The sequence below is a fragment of the Larus michahellis genome, chromosome Z (genome assembly GCF_964199755.1).
Source record: "Larus michahellis chromosome Z, bLarMic1.1, whole genome shotgun sequence".
NCBI lineage: Eukaryota > Metazoa > Chordata > Aves > Charadriiformes > Laridae > Larus > Larus michahellis.
Window position 1 is genome coordinate 37,224,762 of NC_133930.1, and position 20,388 is coordinate 37,245,149.

A 20,388-nucleotide genomic window follows, 5' to 3' on the forward strand; every position below is an offset into this window, starting at 1 on the left:
AAGTCTTGCTAGATAAGTTGTAGTGATTATCCAATCTAAATTGGAATCAAAGCTTGATTTGGTTTCATCAATGATGTTAGATTAGGAACAAAGAGCTCTCAGTGCTAAAAACTTATGAAAGATCTAGTGGAAATCAATGTTACAGGTGTAAAATGAGAGTCCTAACCCCTAGCAGATCTTTAATAAAAGATAATGGCTTTGTACATAGACTATTTGAGGCAAAACACAAAAAATTGCACCAACTCAAGGATATCAGGCATTGGGAATTTTAAAAAGGAAGAATTTCTTTTGAAATAATTTTCTTTCAGTCAATCTCATCTTAATTTTGACTCCCACCTTTTATGACTCCATAAAATTCTTAACTCTCTCATAGAGGCCATATATCCCATCAGGGATAGACTGGGCCTGCTGTCGGAGTTTGTATGTATTAGCACTGCAGAATGCAGAGGAGAGAAAACAAATGTTGTTTTAAAAAGCAGAAGACTTTTTCTCCTACTACCTCCAGATAATCCAAACTATGCAAGTTATACTTAAACATTATAGCCTACATTTTTACTTGTGGACCTTTAAGCTGCCAATTCTTGCAAAATGGAGGCTTTGCCACTGACTGGTGCAGTGGAAAATACAAAGGGACCTCTTTTGGATCTAAGTAATACAGTAAATAATAATAGCTGCACGCATTTTAGAACTACATCTTTTTGGATTATGATACTACCAGTGCTGCTTTCTTAATACTCCTGAGCAAATAAAGAAAACCACATAAATTAAGACTTTCAGGTACTTGACCAGAAGGCAATACATTGGGAGTAACTGAATTATGTAATACTTTGTGCATCTGACCTCTAAAAACACATGTGGTCACTTTTCATTTTGTCTTTAAATTGCAAGCCTTCTATTCCTGTTCCCTCTCTTCACATGTGTTTACTCTGTTTTTTATTGTAGGTGTTTTTGTCCTGATAAAAAGCTTATTAAAGTTCTCTGCTTTTGTTATTAGGAGTTTATTGCAATTTTAACAAATTGGAGTGTGAATAGAAATATAATTAAAAATTTACACAATCATATCAGTAGAGTTCTGGGCAGCTCAGGATAGTCACAACACTTGCACAAAAGCAAGATCTTCCTGTTACTTTGCTCTTAGTGCAGCATTTAAAATGAAGACTGAAAACCCACTGTTCTTACAGTCCATACTGTCTAACAAATCTTCTTGTGGTGACAAAAGGAAATTTGCCAGAGGATCCACAGGGTTTTAATTGATAAAGACTATAAAGCAAATATTTTTAAGGAGGTGAGCAATGACATGTTGTTAACACATGTATGCAAAAGAGAAAAAGTAATTTAAATGACTATTATGTGTCAGGCACTGCTTTTGACATTTTTAGGTGATTTTCTTTTATAATTTAAGAAAAGCATGAAGTTGCTTGTTCCTGAGGGCTTTGTTTCCTTTTTGATCTTCTTTCACTCAGAAGTTACCATTGTGTCATCTGTCACCAAACTCTTGAAGGCAAGCGCCATGCATTCTCTAGAATGTAGTAACATAAAAAAACAACCAATATATAAAAGAATTGACCCTACCTGGATCAAACCCAATTCCTGCTGACTTTGAAGAGGTTATTTATCTTTGAAGAATTTTCAAATATTCACAAAAACAGGAATTCCAAGATGTAGAAGTGAAAACCTCATCGTACTGATAATATTGGGAGCTTTACCTCTGATTCTGATGCGGTCAAGATTTCATTGAGTGTTTGTGGGGTACTGGACACATACAACTGCAGCTGCAATAAATTCCAGCTATTCTGATTTTCAACATGTCCAAGGCGAATAATGCAAGGGCAGCATAATTTTCTCTCACTATCCAGTCATAAAATACAACCAATCTGTGGAGGATGAAGTCATCTGTCATGTACAAACTGTACTAAAGGAAATCTTCCACTTTCAGCTTCAACAAAAAGTCCCTCATAGCTACTATTATTCTCTGATGTACAGGTTTCTGAATTATTAATTTTCTTTGTTGTTAATATTTTTAACAAGGAAATTTAGAGTTAGGAAGAGACTTAAAATGAAGCTAAAGCCATTAAGCATGGAAATGCATAGTCAGGACAGCTGTACTCTGCTCTGGGACCACGCTTGTATTTAAATATTCATGTCTTCTTTGCACACTCTGTAGGGAATCCCAAGAAGAATATGCTGTCTGAAGAACAGGGCATCACTGGAAAATATCATGGAGATGAGAGACAAGAGTTTTGCCTGCAGTGAGCTGCTTGAGTAGATTCTAGTTAAAAGAATAAAACATGACACGCAGAAATAAATTGTTGTGAAAACTAACATTTACCACAAAACAAACACAAGGATTAGATTTCAGATTTTCAAAAATAAATCAAAAAAAGGCATCGGAAAACTTCCATTATTTAAAATTTGCTACCTACAAAGAGCAATACTGATTTTAAAGGGAGATCTATTCTTCAATTTTTAAGTAGCTAGAAATTCTGTCAGTGAAACTAGCAATGAGTGCTGCCTTCCTTCTGCATTTTGGGACCGTGTGAAGTTAAGCAAACCTGACATTTATTGCTGCAGAGTTTGAGAGCATCACAACAAAGAGCTACATTTTGCCATTGAACCACCAATTCTGAGAGAAATTTGTAAGGGTTTCTTTGCATCACCAGTTATGTATAACAAAAACATACCCAATTTTTGATACCTGTCACTAACTGTAGACACATTCTGTGGGTAGGATAAAAGTGACAAGCCCGCTCACCCTATAGTCATGGAAGTGCAGCCACTGTCTTTAGACAAAGCCAGACCAACATTCCCAAAATATGACAAGAATTAAGTGGTCTCTGCATGTATGCTAAATGAACCCACTCAGTAAAATATTTCAGTCTTCAAAAGTCTGCTTCTTTGGTTGTAGATATACATTTCTGATTGACATTTAGATAAATCAGCTGAACCAAAACTTCATAATAAAATTCTCTTCATTAACCTAAGATACCATTTTCTCTATGCCAAAAGCACACATCTTTGTAGACAGATCAGGTTCTACAGCTGTTACAGTGACTTTTATATCTTATGTGTGCTACATGGAAGTTTCTAAATTCAACTGATATTCATCTTTGTCTTTGAAATCTTAAGTAACACCAGGGGAAACAGCTATTTAATTTTTCTCTCTCTCCACTTTCTGACAGATATTAACAGGGCTATTTAAAATACCATTTCTGCTTATTTAAATAGATCTGCCCTTAGCTGCACATAACCCATGGTTTCCACTCTATCTATGCTGCTGCTCATTCTGGCAGCATGGGGAGTTCTACCTACAGTTTCCAAATTCAGTTTGATGTTGGAGATACCTGTAAAATTACTCGTCTCATCTATACTAACCACTCAACCTCAGGCACCTAAATTAGGAACAGAATTTCTGTGGTCTCTACCATAGTTGAAAGGTAAACAAAGTGGAAAGGAGGAAAGTTACGTGCGTCATCACTTCACCAATCTCATTCAGCTGTTTAAAATCTTTCCCAGGTAAAATCTTTCTTTTTGCTAATGACTGAGCAAAGAACCATGCCAATGAAAGCTGAGGTAGCAAATGTACCCTTGCAGCAAAGGCAGACAACAGCATCCTTGGATCCATTAGGCAAAGCACTGCCAGCAGGTCGAGTGAGGTGATACTTTCCCTCCACCCAGAGCCGCTGAGACATATCTGGGTGCTCAGTTCAGTCCTGGGCTCACCAGTACAGGAGAGTCGTGGACATACTGGAGCAAGTCCACCACTGGGCCACAAAGTTCATGAAGGAACTGGAGCATCTCCCACATGAGGAGAGGCTGAGAGAGCTGGGACTGTTCAGCCTGGAGGAGACAAAGGTCAGGGAGATCCTATGTCATGTGTAAATACCTGATGGGAGGGAAAGAAGAAGAGGGAACGATACTCTTCTCAGAAGTGCCCATTGACGGGGAGAGCCAATGGGCACAAATTAAAACCCAGAAAATTCCACCCTGACACAAGAAAACACCTTTTACTGTCATGACAGTCAAGCACTTGAATGTGTTTCCCAGAAACATTGTAGAGTCTCCATTTGTAGAGATATTCAAAACATGACTGGACACTGTCCTGGGCAAGCTACTCTAGCTGTTCCTGCTTAAGCAGGGGGTTGGGCTAACTGAATTCTGTAATTCAAGAGGTCTCTTCCAACATACATGAAAAAAAATATCTGTGAAAGCTAGCTGCATAAAGAGGGTATGAGTATCTGCCTTTGTACGACATAACACTCCATTTTGAAGGTAAGCCTAATTGCCCTTTATATTGGCTTCCTATCTTTGTATCAGACTGAGATACCATAGGATGGAGACAAAGGGAAGACACTAGATTATAACTAACAGCTATTAATTTGTATGTGAGCCTGGCAGGGAGCCCCCACCTTCTCTGGCAGAAGTCCCTTGCCAGCATTCCAGCCTTCAGTAGAGAAGAAAGCCAAAATCCTCTCAGCGCCCTGCTTAGAGGGCTGTTTTACCCTGGTGGGCCAGAAGAGGAGGCAACAACCGTTACAAGCTGGGTAAGAACAAGTGTGCAAGAAGAAGGATGATGAGTTCCTTTGCAAGCCCACAAGTATGCCTAAAGGATGCTCACGAATGATGAAGGATCCAGAGCACAGGTAGTTAATAACACACATAATTATTTTTATCAATTTTCTCCAGATTCGCCTATTTTCTCATGTTAGATAAAACGCTCTTGTGCTTATAAGCCACAGAAGAATTATTTTTTTCATCTCTGGCATGGTGCTAGGAAGTGCACTGAAGTCCTGCAGCATCCACACACCGGAACTGAGGAAAGTGGGAGCGCCCAGGTTATTTCAGCAATGCAGCAGCTGAGCGTTACACAGGAGCTGGTGTAAGCTGAGCTGCCTGCTCTTACTTCTCCGAGGATATAACAACTAAACAGCTTCAGCCAAAAAAGGTTCCCAATGGGAGTGAGCACAGACATGATGGTGCAGCTTACCTAGGCCAAGGGAAGAACAAGAGCACAAGGGTTTTGCAAAATGAGACCAAAGCTGGGAGCCTGCTGAGTGACCAGGCCCCTGAAGGTTACCCAAGCTTTTTCAGCTGTCCAGGGCGTAAGCTGACATTTTTAAAGACACCTCAAAAAAGAACACAAGTAGCAGCAGCAGCAAGTTAAGCAAAACAGTTTGAGGTGAAGAGAAAAGTTGGGAAATTCTTAAGATCAGTATCTAGGAACATGACAGGATCTAGTGAGTAATTATAAACAATTCACTACTATGTCAAAAACTTTGAGTATCACATCATTCTTTATTTTCTTGAGAAGCATGAATGCAGGTTTCTGTTTTTTCTTTGTCAGAGCAGACAGTGATAGTACCATATTCTTCAGCATTCAGTGAAGGAAGCGACAAAATCATCAGCTCAGCTTTATGTAACAGAAGGTTACTTCTCTCACCAATAACATGCACCGTATTTATGTTTAAAAAAAAAGTAAAGCATATAAGACAAACAACAACCTTTCTGCAGAAGTACATCCTGTAGTTTTCCACTTTGGAAATAGGACTAGAGGTGGGAACAGGAAAGAACTGCCAATGATACCTACTTCTGACTGGGGACTACGCCATGACAGAGATTTGTATCACGCTTGTTTTCATGCAGAGGATGCTATTTGCATATGAGTTATATCCTTATCACACGGGAGCAAGGGAGTCAGCATCTAGCTAAATCCTCCCATGTGGAAGATGTTTTGTTGGCCTGTGGCACCTTATCAGCTGACAGAAAAGGGGTCGCATAATAAAGAAAAGATCTCATTCTTCCTGTATCCTGCTACAGCTGTGAAAGAAAAGCAAGGTAGCCTCAGGCTGCCACTGCTGCTCTGAACCCTCACTTCACCACTGGTATCTTCCCCTTTCAACAGAGTACCCATGGGAGCCTCCAGAGAGGAAAACCTCCCTCCACAGTCCTGAAGGAATCACTCTTTAAAGTAACCCATGTCTTGTAGGGAGAAGATAGGCTTACTCTTCATGGCAAATACAAAATACTTTCCATGCTTTTCCTTCCCCTCCTCCCACTGCAAAACAACAGCACTCTTCTAACAAAAAATGTAAGAAGATCTTTGTAAATCCTACACTTCCATAACCCAGGAGTGGCTGTTTCAAAACTAGGACAAAGATATCCAAGGTACAGGACTCAGAAGAAAAAAAGCCGTAACGATTGCCATGATTTATGCTTGATTCGCATGGATTTTGGATTGGGGCCTGACCAACACAGCAGGTCTGATGATGCCATCCTTATTCATACGGGTAATGCTGTTATGAACAGTCCAGCTCACTACTCGGTGAATAAAGGATTGCCAGACCAGCACTTAAGCAGAAGCAAATACAGCACAGGATTTCCTGGGGATTAATGACTGGCTGGGAGTTGATGCTAGCCTGATGCACAGGCAGTCATTAATCTTAATCCTCAGGAAATGATCTCTACCAAGGTCATTATTTCTGTAACAAGATAAAAGCAAACAAAATCTAATGACATACAGATATTTTTATTTTTAATGAACGACGAGGTTTCAACTGTAATGCAAAGTTCACGTCCCATTAACAAATACCCTACATATTTGCCCGCTAGAGCAGATGAACACTTATCTTCTTAGAAGCTTTATGCCAAGACCAAGATTTTGAAGAGGAGAAGCCTTCCTTGTCTTAGACTGTTAAATCCACAGCACGGCCACACACCTGCCTGAATGCAAAGTGCCAAATGTCCAGCAGCTCCCACTGATCTCAGATATTACTCATCTGTGAGAGGTGGGCTCAACGCTTTGCAAGCCCACTGATGCCAGGAGTCTACAAACTGGCTTTCACAAGACAGGCACATGCCATGGCAAAACCACATTTGTGTGGAAAGGGAAAAGGAGGGACAGGTTCCCAAGTGTCTTATAACAGGATGGCCCTGTTTATCTACATTTTGTGGAAAGTAAAAGCTTCTGAAGGTCATTTCTCTGTCATTTCATATTTTCCTACTTACAATCAAGTGCATACTTAAGAGACTCTCAATTAAAGTAGAAGTTGCTTCTGACTACACAAATGAATTATTCAGGAGTAAATATGATGAGCTGGTTTTCTATAAATACATTGCATGTTAATGTAAGAATAACACTGTATAGGTCAAGCTGACCTTTAATCATCACACAGCCTGTTTTATATATTCTATACTGCGTATGCTACCAAGAGGTCTTAGATGGGACTTCTTTTCTGTCAGCATTTCAAAGCCCACACGAGTCCAAATGACAAAGCAGTGTTCCTTTTCACGCCCCCTTTTTCCCTGCAATTATTCAAGAGAATGTAGCAGTGAACTTTATCATTGACGTAAAGAGAAAGAAAACCTGCATCTTCCAGCAGCAGTGCAACAACTAGATATTTCACTTCTAACAGCAATATTTGATCTGGAAGCTGTGAATAGTCAAGCACAGAGCTCCCAGAATTTATGAGTGCTTTTCCAGGGATTGAAAACCCAGCCCACTCGGCTGTGCCAGCGGCAGGGCTGCTGGCGTCTGCTTGGGAAGTGCTTTGACTGATGGAGCCAGCAGGCCAGAAGGAGAGCAAGCGCTGAGGAAGCCATCCTATGGGAAGAGGCCAAAAGAAGGTGGGTGCAGCTGAGTGAGATGCAGTATGAGGAAACGCAAAGGAAATAAACAGTAGCAAAATGGGGAAAGAAGAAATGAGAGGGGGAGGAGTACAGAAGGAGTATGCTCAAGTGCAGGGGGTCCCAGAATACTTATGTATGTGTCCGCTCTCATTTACACCTTTCACGCTTTTTTCCTTTGAGAACGGCGCTTTGTAATGTTCTCATATACTGTTCTTTCGCTGCAAATCCAACAAATAGCGCTGATAATGCAATGTTTTTGACCTATTGATCTAAGCCATCATCTGGAAGAAATACTGAGGGGATCTAAGCTGACTAAAATGGGACAGAAAAATGCTCAGAACCTCTTTCTACTATTCCTTTGAGTCTGATCCGTACTCACATTAAATGTTTTGAAAGAAATCCTTTGACCTCACAGGCCACGCTCCAGGTCCATCATCTTTCATTACATGGGTGCAACAGAGCTAATTTCCTTCTCTTACACAAAACTCAAAACTAACACAAATCACTCATTTGCTTCTTTGTTATGTCTGGGGTTTTTTTTTGCAGTAGGAAAGGAGAAAGCCATGTAGGCCAGAGAAGACACCAGGTAATTGTTTACATTTCTACATCCCCTCAGATGATGAACTGCACTTCTCAGACACTTCTGATAAATACTACCCCTTCTTTTAATTCTTAACAACAAAATGTTATCAGCTTAAAAAATTACTTATCTAGCATGGTAAAGGTCTATTAAAGTAGGCATCATGCACCAGTTGATTTTTCAATGTTCATTACACACAGGATGATTAGAACACAAAAACACGGTAAGAGTTTGGTAGATAAAATTCATACAGATCCAAATAGATAATCAATATTGTATACAGCAGGTACTCGTATCCATTATCACACAGATTTTTAATTGCACATAAAATTCAAATACAATGCCATCCAAATTTGTTAACTAGTATTACCTACCTTGGCGAGCCACACAGCATTTACACCAAACTAAAATACCTTTTCTTTTATAGAGGTTGTCAGAATTATCCGAATACAGACTAATGAATGTGAACACTTAAAAGCTCAAAATCTCAGGAAACAATATGAGTGTTCAATACAGATCTCCAATACTCCTTGTGTCTGCCTTCCAAATCGCTTGCAGTGCAAAAGATCTTGAAAGCCAAGTCTGCCCACAAATGAGGTGGTGCTTCAGAAAAGGTTAATGACCATAATGTGTAACAGAAAAGCGGGTGGATTTTCTTCACATTTCTCCTACACATCTAGGAGTATTTGTAAAAAAAACAAATCCAGAATTTATTGAATTGGACTCCTGTATCAGCGCTTTTGTACTCTCATTAATTAAAATTTGAACTTTGTGAAGTCAATGGGAATTTGAAATATGAGTTCCTTTGATATTAACACAAACTTAGACGTCTGCACTTACATTGGCTATTTTCTGTTGTCTTCTTGGCCATTTCTTCACGAAAGTCATGCATTAAAATACAATATTTGCTGCAAATGTGGGTCAATTTCTTTTCCCATTGTAAATTTTAACTCAGCGTGTCAGTTTTAATGAAATGTACAGGTGGTTACTGCCTCGCACTTATTTAAATTTAAATTTAAAGACCTTTATAGAACACTTTTTGAAGAATATTAATTCCAGGACAATGATAAAGAGTTTGGAGAGGCGAAAAAAACCCAAACAAACAGTAAAGTATTGTGAGCAAAGAAACCCTGAAGAAAATCTTACTGGAGTAATATAAATAAGATTTATCCCTTGCAACCATCTCTATCAATCCACATTGTTCTCAAGTGTTTTACTGACATAATAAAGAACAGCACTGAGTAACCTAATAAACTTAATTATAGTACCTAATTTTCAGAAGTGTTGGACTTCTGTGTCTCCCAAGATGGATTTCGGATTTCAAAACCCTTTTTTCTTGCACTGTCATTAAGGGGGAAGCCTCTGGATCACACTACATGGTGTAAGCTTGCTATGGGGAAAAATGGGTCTGAACACTGAACAAGCTATGCCTAGGAAGCAAATGAAATAAGCTTCAGTAATGGAAAAATAGAGTTGATCTTATTTCTGAATCTTCATTACTGAACTTCAGTAGTCCAGTTGACATTTCTAGCTTTCCTGTGGTCTTCAATCAGTCATAAAGGTTCTGCCCCTGCTAATGAGCTCTTCCCAACCTGCTTCTGTTCTGTTTTTAAAACATATTTGATGAAGGCTATTTACTGCTTCAGATGATTATTTTTGTTTGCGTTGGCCCTATTTGAGACACCACAGATACATCTGCAGCCCAGGAGCTTTGCTTTAAGGGAAAAGAGGAGTACAAAGGATTGTAATGAAAAATTAGAATTTTTCATTAAAAAGTGAAAAATTGAGACTGGAAGTCTCTTCTTCTAGCAGACGGGAAAGCTTGGCTACCAGGTGGGTAAAGATGAGACTTACTGGGTGCAGCAGTCAGAAAGCCTGCTCACCTGCCGTAGTAATGCAAATAAAGGAAGCCAAATGTAGAATTGCAATAAATTTCTTATGCCCTTTTTCAGCATTGAATGGGAATAGATTGGGAACAGTCTGTTGATGATTCCACTCCAACAGGCAACAGACTTTGGCAATGAATGCTGCAGTATTAACCAGAGAGAGATGCGATGTGAATCATGATCAGAGTGGCAATAATGGTGTGGAGACCGCAAGGACTAAAACTGCCCTTGTGTTGACGAAATGAGTGTCATCTTCAGCTTTTGAAGCGGGAAATGGAAAAGTAGATTTGCCTTGTCCAAGAGATACATAGCAATTTTAAAAGCTGTACGCAATCTTCCAATGAGAAACTTAAAGGAACTTAAATGCAAGGAGGTGCTACATACAATGTTTGATCGCTGAAGTTTGGAAGGTCTCTCTATCAGTAGTATTCTAGGTTTCTTTAGTGGCTCACATCCCTCACAATTCCTTCACAAATGCTATTTCTTGAGACATTTATTACTACAGCAAGAAAAGCCCTACAGAAACACATTCACCAAATAAACACCTGGCCTTGAATTTTTTTTGAAGTCCATCAGAAGCTGAAATTCAAATCAACCCACAACTGCAAAGTAATTATGGTTTTCATGCCAACTTCTCAGACCAAGGCAATCATGGTCTTCCTGCTAAGTTTTCAAAGAAGAAAAATAATTACACCACACTTGGATAAAGCAAGCACACTGTTAACATGCATGTAACACAGAGGGATGTTGCATTTTTTCTAATGTCAGCATTAAACCACTTGAAGTCAAACCAGCAGAGTCTCATTCTTTTCTATATTCCCTATAAAAAATTACCCACCATGTTGACTTTTTTTTTTTAATGATGTACTAAAATCAAAACCACGACAGAAACCCAAAAAACCCTCTACAAAAGTAGAAGAGATTAGTGTTTTTGTAACTTTTAAATTGCTGCTGAAGCCAGAGGTGAAGCAAAACAGTAGTTACGATACGCATCAACCAAGTGATCAGTTTTAGTTAGCACTGCAGTGAACACATTTCCTAAGTTGCAAGTCTTGGTGAGAGTATGCATACCATGCCACAAGAGTGCAAAACCCTCTCAGAAAATTCCCAGAAAGCAAGAGAAATGCAAAAAAAATGAGTTTCATGGGGAGAAGGGAAAAGGAAAACACTTGTTTGTTTTTGCAACAGAAACACAAAAAATTAATAGCAATACCTTCAGCAAGTGGGTCAAGTGTGTGAATCATGAGTTGGAAGATGCTGTTCCTCATTAGACTGTTGTGGAGAGATGCAGAGCTTCCTCCCCGCTGGAGCCGTGGCTTGGTCTAGGTGGAAAAATAAGGGAAAGAATTTAGGGTTTTTTTTGTTTGTGTCGAAACAGGTATGAAACACTACGGATTAATCTCACATCTCACTACACAGTAAAACATTTTCAATCATCACCTATAGCAGATTATATTAAACTATACCCTTTATTAAACATTGCCACATGTATAGACAATTTCTCTGGAGGGGATAGATCATCAGATTAGCCATTAGTCACCCAGGGCTCAGGAAAAAGAGCAGGGACGAAAGAATCCTTTTCTGTGAAAACTCTTAAAATGTTAAGAAAATAAAAACATCATACTTGCATCAGGAAGAATTCATGATTTGTTTCTTTGTAGAACCTTGTGGTTCAATCCCTGAAGTAAGTTCTAGTTTCTAGTTTTTATTGCCCGGGTACTTTGCAAATATGTGTACTATCAAAATTATGGAGAAAAAGGGCAGAGAGTACCTTTTTTTAATGGCAAAATTCTAAAGCTCAGTCAGCGTGAAACATGCTCCTCACTTTGGTTCAATCCATTAAGTACTGATTGCAAAACCAGACTGCAAGTGAGGTAAGGCAGTGCAGACACCTACTGTAATGGAGCTAAAATACGAGCATCTTTTACATGCTTTTAAAGAAATTTAAAACATATTCTGAGGTTCTTTCCCCCATGCCATTGTCTAGTACAATAATCGATGCATTTAATATATCCCATAGAGTAAGACTGCTTTGTGGATGGCTGGCTGCTTGTTTCGATAAAAAGGATAATCAGAGCCAACACACTGCTGACTAATAAGACCCTGAAATCCAACTACAGGGAAAAAACAACCCTGAAGAAAACAGTATTTTGCAATAATACCTGGTACAGGGATTAATCTTTGGGGTCATACAAATACTAAATATGATAGAAACTGAACAAGAAAATCAATTCACTGCTTTACCTTTGGAAATAAATTATTTAAATTCCATAGCAGCATAGGAGGGGGAAAGAAATCCCAGTAATTTTGAAAAATGCTGATGTCTGTCAAACTAAAGTAAGGCTTGACTCACCACCCTCCTTAGAAATAAATGCTAAAACAGATAGTAATTGCTGCCTACCGTCAGTGTTTGGTCATCCTTGTCGCCAGCATTAGGTGACTGCATGAATGGGAAAAAGAAAAAAAAAAAAAAGAAGTGTCAGATGAAGCATGCATAGAAAAATCTGTGTTATAAAGTGTCGTTAAAACAGTGGATGCGCCATAGAAAATTTTTGCATAATGTATGCATATACATATATATATATATAGTGTATACATACACATGCTCTTTCAGATACAGATACACACACACACTTGCAAATCCATGCATACTTTGAGGGACCTTTGTGGGACGGAAAATTTATCTTGCAACAAAATTTGCAAGAATGCAAACAGGACAAGCCAGGAAAAGTTCTTTTCTCCAAAGAAGCAATTTAGGACAGTCAAGTCCTAAAGATCAGTGGGTATAGTTACAGAAGTAAAGTTTGTGAGATGTGGATGAGTGTTCATAACTGGAACTTTAAAAAAAGTTAAAAATAATATTATTTGGGACTTTGAACTTTTGAAGACAGGAAATTTGTTTCTTAATTTTAATATTGAAAGACATGAGAATATATAATTGATAAATCTGAGTAATGTTTCGTGTTATACCTGACAAAAGGCTGAAGAAAGTCACTTTTCTTATAGCCAAGAGGAGTTGAGAGCATTCAGCATGCCTAAAAAATACTGAGCATGCTCTAGGTTTAATATGAGGGTATTAAAAAAAAAAAAAAATCATGTTGAAGGGAACACTGTCATTCATTTGAAAGGGAATGGGATGAAGCTGCATGAATGTATAAAACCAACTAGATGGTAATTTTTTACCACATAATTTAATTTGTAGAAGATAATTATGTTATAAAGATAAAGAATAATGAAATACAACTTGCATACACATTAAGGAAATAAAAGAAAAGTGAAAAACACGTCTGAAATAATTTAATTCTTTGTCAGTACAGAATGGGATATAACACCATGAAGCAGATTTTTTAAATTGTTTTTTCCACACACGATTAGTAACACAATTGTTTCTGAGCTTAACTTGCCAGTCAAGTTACATCCTAGAAGAAATGTTCAAGACTGGAATATAAATAGAATTTTAAGGCAGAAATGCCTCCTCATTTTTAAAAGCAGGAATGTAAATGGTTTGACATTTTGGTGATACTAAATACTTATAATGCCTGGATTATCTCCTGGATTAACAATAGTAACACCTTAAAAGTGTTTAAACTATGGCAATGAAACATTCAGTTGTGGTGTTGCTGTTTATATCATGTATTTGATGGCATTTTATCCCCATTAGGATGGCAAATTAAACTATTTTCCTATTGTTTACACTGAGTTTTGCATTTGCATATTCATTGCTATGTAATTTGGGTATCATACACTCCATGGCAAAGTACTTTACAGTATCATTTTTCCCTTGTAGAAACATCTAGTATTCAGACATTTTATACAATCTTTTAATTTAAGACAACACTCAAGGTCTGGTCCAAGGTTAAAATGTTTGTGTTTCTTTGCACTGGGAAAGAATACTGAATTTTCGGGCATACTCAACAGTGATTTCTTTAAAAGAAAAGACACATTTTCTGTAAAGGCTAGTTTGCTCTTAAATCAGGGCAATCGTGTATCAGTTCCCTCAGGATCAGAAAGAGATGGAAATTCCAAGTCAACTGTGCATTACACCTATTTCTGAAGGAATTACGAGTAAAAAAATTATCTTCTGCAAGTACATGTTATCATTTCTTTAAAACCATGAATTTATTCTAGTTCTGCAAAACAAAAACAATGACTTCTAGTATACTCTCTTATTGAAAAGTATCTGGGGCACGATCCCTTATTATGCTTTTATCAAAATTACAAAAATATTAATCACGGGGCAGTTCACTTATTTTTTTCGAGAATTCACCAAAATATTAGTTGGTTCTCCCATATGCCATGGCAGTATGTAGTAGCTTGTCCATATTCCTGCCTGTATCGGTGATCATGTATTCAAGTTTGCTCCAGCTGTGTTAAAAGTCTTAAAAAGATTTTATTTCAGGAAGAATCCAAAAAAAGTCTACTTGCTATGAAGAAACGGTCTATGGTATCCTTTTCACACAGCTCTTTTTCTTCGTGACCTAAGTCCATCAGTGATTAAGCCTGACATCTTTCTTGCCTTCTTTGGGAATGTGTGTTCTTGAGAAACAGGCTCCTGCAGTAATTCTTGCAAGAGATGATGCCTCACTAACTACGTGGCGCATCTCCTTATGCTTTCCTTTAAAATAAAGGGCACCATGACAGTCAAATGAGGAGCAGAATCTATATAAAGCTGTAGGCATTTGATACTGATATCCTTGTTAATAAAAGAGGGCTAGTAACTTGAATCATCTATTACACTGTGTATTCCAAAACCAGAATCAGAGAGCTGACTGCCTGCAGCGCTGGGACTTGCTGCTTCTAGTAGAAGTTTCCATCTTACAGGTCCAAAAGCCTGAAACAATTAGCGAACTGGACTGCCAACCCCTGAAAAGCGGACTGTCACATGACAGCAGGTAAAAATGTACCTGGATTTCAACATCCTTCCTACAGTGTGGGCTCACGTCTTTTTCCTGCTTGCTAAATCTTTTCCAACTATAATAACTAAAAAGCTTTTTTTTTTTTCCTTCAGATCGGCTTTCGTGGGAATAACAGAAGTTCATGAAGTTTTGTGGCTGGCAGCGTGGTGCTGAACGGAATACGGTGTCTCTAATTATTGCAGAGTATGAGCTCAGATAGGGTTTTGCTAAATTGTCTCAAGATTTTATAGTGAAGGACTTCTGGTACTCTCTCTTATGCCTGTTTTCAAAAGCCACATCTGGACTCGGCAGTTTTATACCTATCAATGAGTCACTGCTTGTCAGTCCTGAAGCAAATTACAGGTGATAGTTTTCTAGGTGCACAGGGCTCTCTAATCTTTTCAAGACACTTCTGCTTAAGGTCTGTGGATTTTTTGTTAAGCTGAACTGCAGGTAAACAAGATGCATTTCAAAGACAGCCACTGAAGTCAATCTAGTTAACTGAAGAGGGTCTAGATCATTTCTAAAAATCAGTATCCTGAGGAGTGCTAGTAATGTACTTGGAATAAAACTGTTCTGCATTTACTTGAAATTATATGACAAATTAGGTTAATACGTAACTAAAATCCAAAGCGACACACTCAGCTAGACAGATTTCAGAAATAAGGCTAATGAGCTCAGTGAAGGAACAAAAAAATGAACTAAGGTATTATTTTATCTAGTTCTCTTAATACGCATACCTTTGGATTTTAACAAATTAGAATCCCTTATACCTCCTTTCTGTGAATACCCCAAAACAATCCTGTGCCTACTCAATGGCTAGGCTTTATATGGTTGGCAGGAAGCTGAAGAGTGCAAGTCCTAGTGATCTCAATATACTTCAACTAAAATTCCCCTAGATAACCACGGAATTAAAAGTTGACCATCACCACCAGAGTCTATGGAAGTTGACAGGTGCCGCAATGGGGCCAGTACAGCTTACTAGCTGAAGGGGACGCAGATCACCACCGCGCTCTTGAGATTCATCATATAGAATGGCTGCAAGTGGCTGCAGGGCAATATTTCCATATTTAAGTTATAGTAAACTGATGGTAAGGATGTTAACTTGTGTATTACGGCTTAGTAATTCACTACCTGAATCCAGACTGTGAACTGAGTACAGAACCGTGGATCTTACTTAAAACAGAGAAGGAAAAAGCTTTAGTAAGCACACTGTAGAAAACCAAACTAAAATTCCCTTTCACTTTGCCTGCCTTCTTACTTCCTTTCACCTTTCTCTTTCTTAAAAGTAAAGTAAAACAGGGAATTCTACCTAAAGAAGCAGGTTTCTGTATTGTTGAATAAAATAAATATGATTCACAAGAAGCATACAAAATTAAACTGAGGTTTAAAGCTCGCTTTACTCATCAAAACAAAGAATTTATTAAACTAAGCTTGACCTTTCAAAGACATTGAGCTGCACCATCAAATTGGGATACCTGGCTGCCTTTACAACTGCTTGTTTACACATACTTGGTGTGAAAGTTGTAGCCCTGGGCAAAGCAAAATGGCTTTGTTCATTCAGATCAGTTGCCTCTTTTATGCCGGCCTGTTCACGCAATTACCCAATGTGCATACACACAGTGAATCCTCATAAATGTTCAGAAGAGATGCATCTCAGCCGATTCATGCAGTGACAAATGGATGGTTTAAGGTATCAGTTGCTAAATCACATGCTAATGTAAGGCCAACTGATTTAATTTCAGATTTTTATGCATATCACTATATGAAATAGGACCTTTCCAGTCAGCCTGTAGGACCAATCATATGATATTTAGTTATTCAACGTGAGTAAGAAAGTCACAGTCTACCCCATGGCTCTTACCTTCTCTGAACTTGCTCAAAGTCAGGTATCTTTGGCTTAGGATGGCAATGTAATAGCTCAAGCTTAAAGACTTGATGAGTTTTTAATCACCTTAGTGTCAGAAGTAATTATGCAGCTTTAACTTGTCCTCTTATATGCGTTTCAAGACTTCTCGATCAAGTCACCTTTTGCTATTTTTTAAATTATACAAATCAGCACCACAGCTCTGTACATCTATGCAACTTCCAGTGGGACAAAAGAATCTTTTTTTTAAAAAAAAACAAAAACAAAACGAAAGCTGAAGCTAGGTACTTACAGCTTATGCACATGAATCATTTGTTCACAAGTGACAGTTTAAATACTTCAGTATGGATTTTTGGCTAGCTTTAAAATACCTGGATTTAAAGTGTTTAATATGCTGCTACTTCATCAACAATATTACATGGGAAAGCATTAGTGAATGTTCCAAGATTAAGTTCTCAAAATCTAAAAAAATGTCTGAATTAGAATCACCCATGAAACAAGCTGCAAATTCTGGGCAGGGAGCTGGGAAGGTTCTCAGCTGAACTCCAACTGTACCACAGAGAATACTGCTAGGAGATGCCTGCTCTTCATTTCTTACAACTCAATCAAACGTGAACGGCTTAGCAAGAAGGCAGCAAAAAAAGCATTTCCTAGGACTTCTGCTTATTTAAATACACAAAGGATCTGCTACAGATTATGAAGGTTTTAGAGTTTGCCTTAAAAGGAGTCACAATAATTCCCAGAGAGGAAAGTGTTCAACCAATCTTAGTGCTTGATGATGCTATGCTGATTTGCAACTACCAAATAAATCTCATTGCGTTAATTTGGCTGTGCCCTGCAGAGGATTCATCACAAGGGCAAAAAGGCTGCAGTTTCACTGCCTTTCCACCTCCAACACCCTAGAGATCCTGAAGGATGTGGGCAGCACCAGCTGCAGAGAAGAACCCAGCCTGCACAGCCTGTAGGGAGGAAATGCTGAATCAGTGCAGCCTCAGCTGCCCTGGTCACGTCCCCCTTCCACCAAGCTCTTCTCACTCCTCTGTTTTATTTCATAACTGCCTTTACCCTTCAGGTGACTTTTTGTCACCAGGATCTCTGCCGACTTTATTGTCACCTGGCAGAAATTCACACCAGATCTAGCTCTCAGGATAGCAACTGCAAGAAGAATGTTATCAAATGTGAGAGGGGCATATAAAATAATGAATGATATTGAGAAAACTAGCTGAGCATTGCTAATAGTTGATGTTTCCCACAGTGTCAGAAGGGGACAGAAAATAAGAAAGTAGAAAGCTGGCCCTCAAATGAGAAAAAGGGAAAGCCTTGGCATGCTGTATCTATCCTGTGGGATTACCTTTTCCATGAAACAATAATAACATTTAAAGTGGTCTACCTCACACATTTTTAAAAACTGGTAGCAGGGAGAAAAGAAAGCATCACCAAAACAGCTAGGATGATGCTTAAGGTACAAATGTTTGAAATCAGCGTGCTTCAAAACGTAATATCCTCATTCATCGGGAGCACACCACCAGCTCTAGGCCGCAGGACTCTGGGTGTCAGTTTTACACCAGCCTAATAGCCCAAATCCAGTGGCTGGCTTCCATTCCTCGATTTCCCCATCTGTAAACTAGGAACAGAGACATTGTTTGTAAAGAACTTGGTTGTGATGAAGAGGGGTGTTTGCTTCAGGGGCAGGTTACTGGATACGACTGCCTTCTCTTCAGCAATTAACTGTGCTCTTTGGGTTTGCATCTTCTACTGAGCGCAACACAAATGTTCATTGCAATAAGCTACAAAGCAGAACTTGTCTGAGGGCAGCATCTCCAAAAACTATAGGTAAAGGATCAAAACGTACATCTTGCAATGTTTTACTAGCTAACAAACACCAAAGCTGTTTTTTTTTTATTTTTGGACTATTTATGTCTCTAACAGGTCTGAGACTATGGGTTTACAAGATTATATGACAATGAATGCAATCAAAGCATACAAAACATTTTTACTTTTTACATCCAATAGGACGTTAGACTGAATCTTCAACATTGTAAAAGGAAACCCCATGAAAATATGTTGATTTTATTTTTTTATTCACCCACTAACTGGATTATACGACGCTTTCTCAATTTTAAAATGGGAAACTAGACATTAAGTCTGAGGCAAAACAAAGTATTGCTAAAAGTAAATACCTCAATTTTGCATATTTGACTCAGGAGTATTTCAGGCTCACTGCCTTTATAACCGGCATTGAATAGCATCTGCCTCCATATTCATCCTTCAGATAACCATTTTCAGCTGTTTTCACCACTGCCTCCTAGGTCTTTCTGATCACCTGCAACATGCAAATGCCATCTAAGGGTTTGTCTTATACCTTGGCAAGGGTGTAAGAAATGATAGGGAGGAAAACTCTTAAGAAGAAACAGAAAATAAATTTTACAGAACAAACTGCAGATAAGACAGCAACACCGTACTGCCAGTGTGCCTGACAGAGCTGTGGGCAGAAAAGCAAGCCCAAATTTCCAAATTTCATCTACAGCCATTAAGCAAAAAAATTTGTTTTCTTCACATTAGGTGACGAAAAAAATGGATCACATCAGCTTCTGTCTTATTCTGATTCCTCCTGCTTTTTAACTGTTTTTCTACATTCAGCTTTGCATTAAGATGAGAGAGATCTGTGGTTCTGAAATCAAGAGCATCCCTGTATGCTGTGATTCTGGAGACCACCAGGCACTTGTTCTGGAGAACCTGCAGCATGCACATGCCAGGTTACTTTTATCTCCTTTGGAGCCAAGAGATGAAACTGAGGCAAAAAGACCTGGATGGCGCTATATCTAAATGCAGAGTTATAACATTAAGAACTTAAACCAGAAGTCCCCTGTTTTGGCTCTCAGTGTTTGGACACTTCATTTAGGGAATTATGTCCTATGTAGCATAGCAAAGGATAGACAGGAGACCTTTGTGCTCATCTTTCTTCATAATTTTACTATTTCACACTGCCTTTCATACTATTGATTTCTCTACGCAGCTACAAACCAGATAAGCCATTGCCACACACAGTGCAGAAGCAGTGGCTCTGCAAAGCCCGGTCCTCCCAGAACAGGTTCCTAATATTTAAGGTAAACCTACAGCTCCAAGGAGAATTACCACTGCGATCAAAGGGAATAAGGCATTAGGGGAAATAGATTTCTGAACTTAGAGAGGACTGAATTATGGAAGGGCATGGTGGGAGGCCAGAGCTATAGGAAAGCATGAGAGAGTTCGTGGTGAAGTAGTAAGGGTGGCAGCTTAAGCAGCTGATGACCCTAGCTCAGGCTCATCATCTGCTTTCCACCCCTCTTTCCCATTTACATCCTAGGACAACAGCATTTCTTTACCTCCAAGCTGCCAGGTGAGCTAATTGTTGCAAATTATGAGATTTCTCAGAGACTTTTGCTGAGATATGTTATTTTGGACACCAGCCAAAATCACAATCTGCAAGATCTTTCAAGTAGAAAGAGAAACTCACAGTAACTCCATCCATTTTTTATGTAATCCCATTCCACTACA

The 20,388-nt window shown here is 38.6% G+C and overlaps 1 protein-coding gene across 6 annotated transcripts in view; it reads right to left on the reverse strand.

Moving 5' to 3' along the window:
• SLC24A2 (solute carrier family 24 member 2) overlaps positions 1 to 20,388 on the reverse strand; it is a 108,054-nt gene that overhangs the window by 38,963 nt on the left and 48,703 nt on the right. For 4 of the 6 annotated variants that reach the window (XM_074570170.1, XM_074570167.1, XM_074570171.1 and 1 more), the window contains exons 3-4: positions 12,491 to 12,529; positions 11,303 to 11,411 (exon numbers count right to left, since the gene is read on the reverse strand). In XM_074570170.1, the coding sequence (XP_074426271.1) occupies positions 11,303 to 11,411; positions 12,491 to 12,529 (148 nt within the window). The remainder of the gene's footprint in view (positions 1 to 11,302; positions 11,412 to 12,490; positions 12,530 to 20,388) is intronic. The other 2 variants (XM_074570172.1, XM_074570169.1) reach the window with 1 other exon arrangement.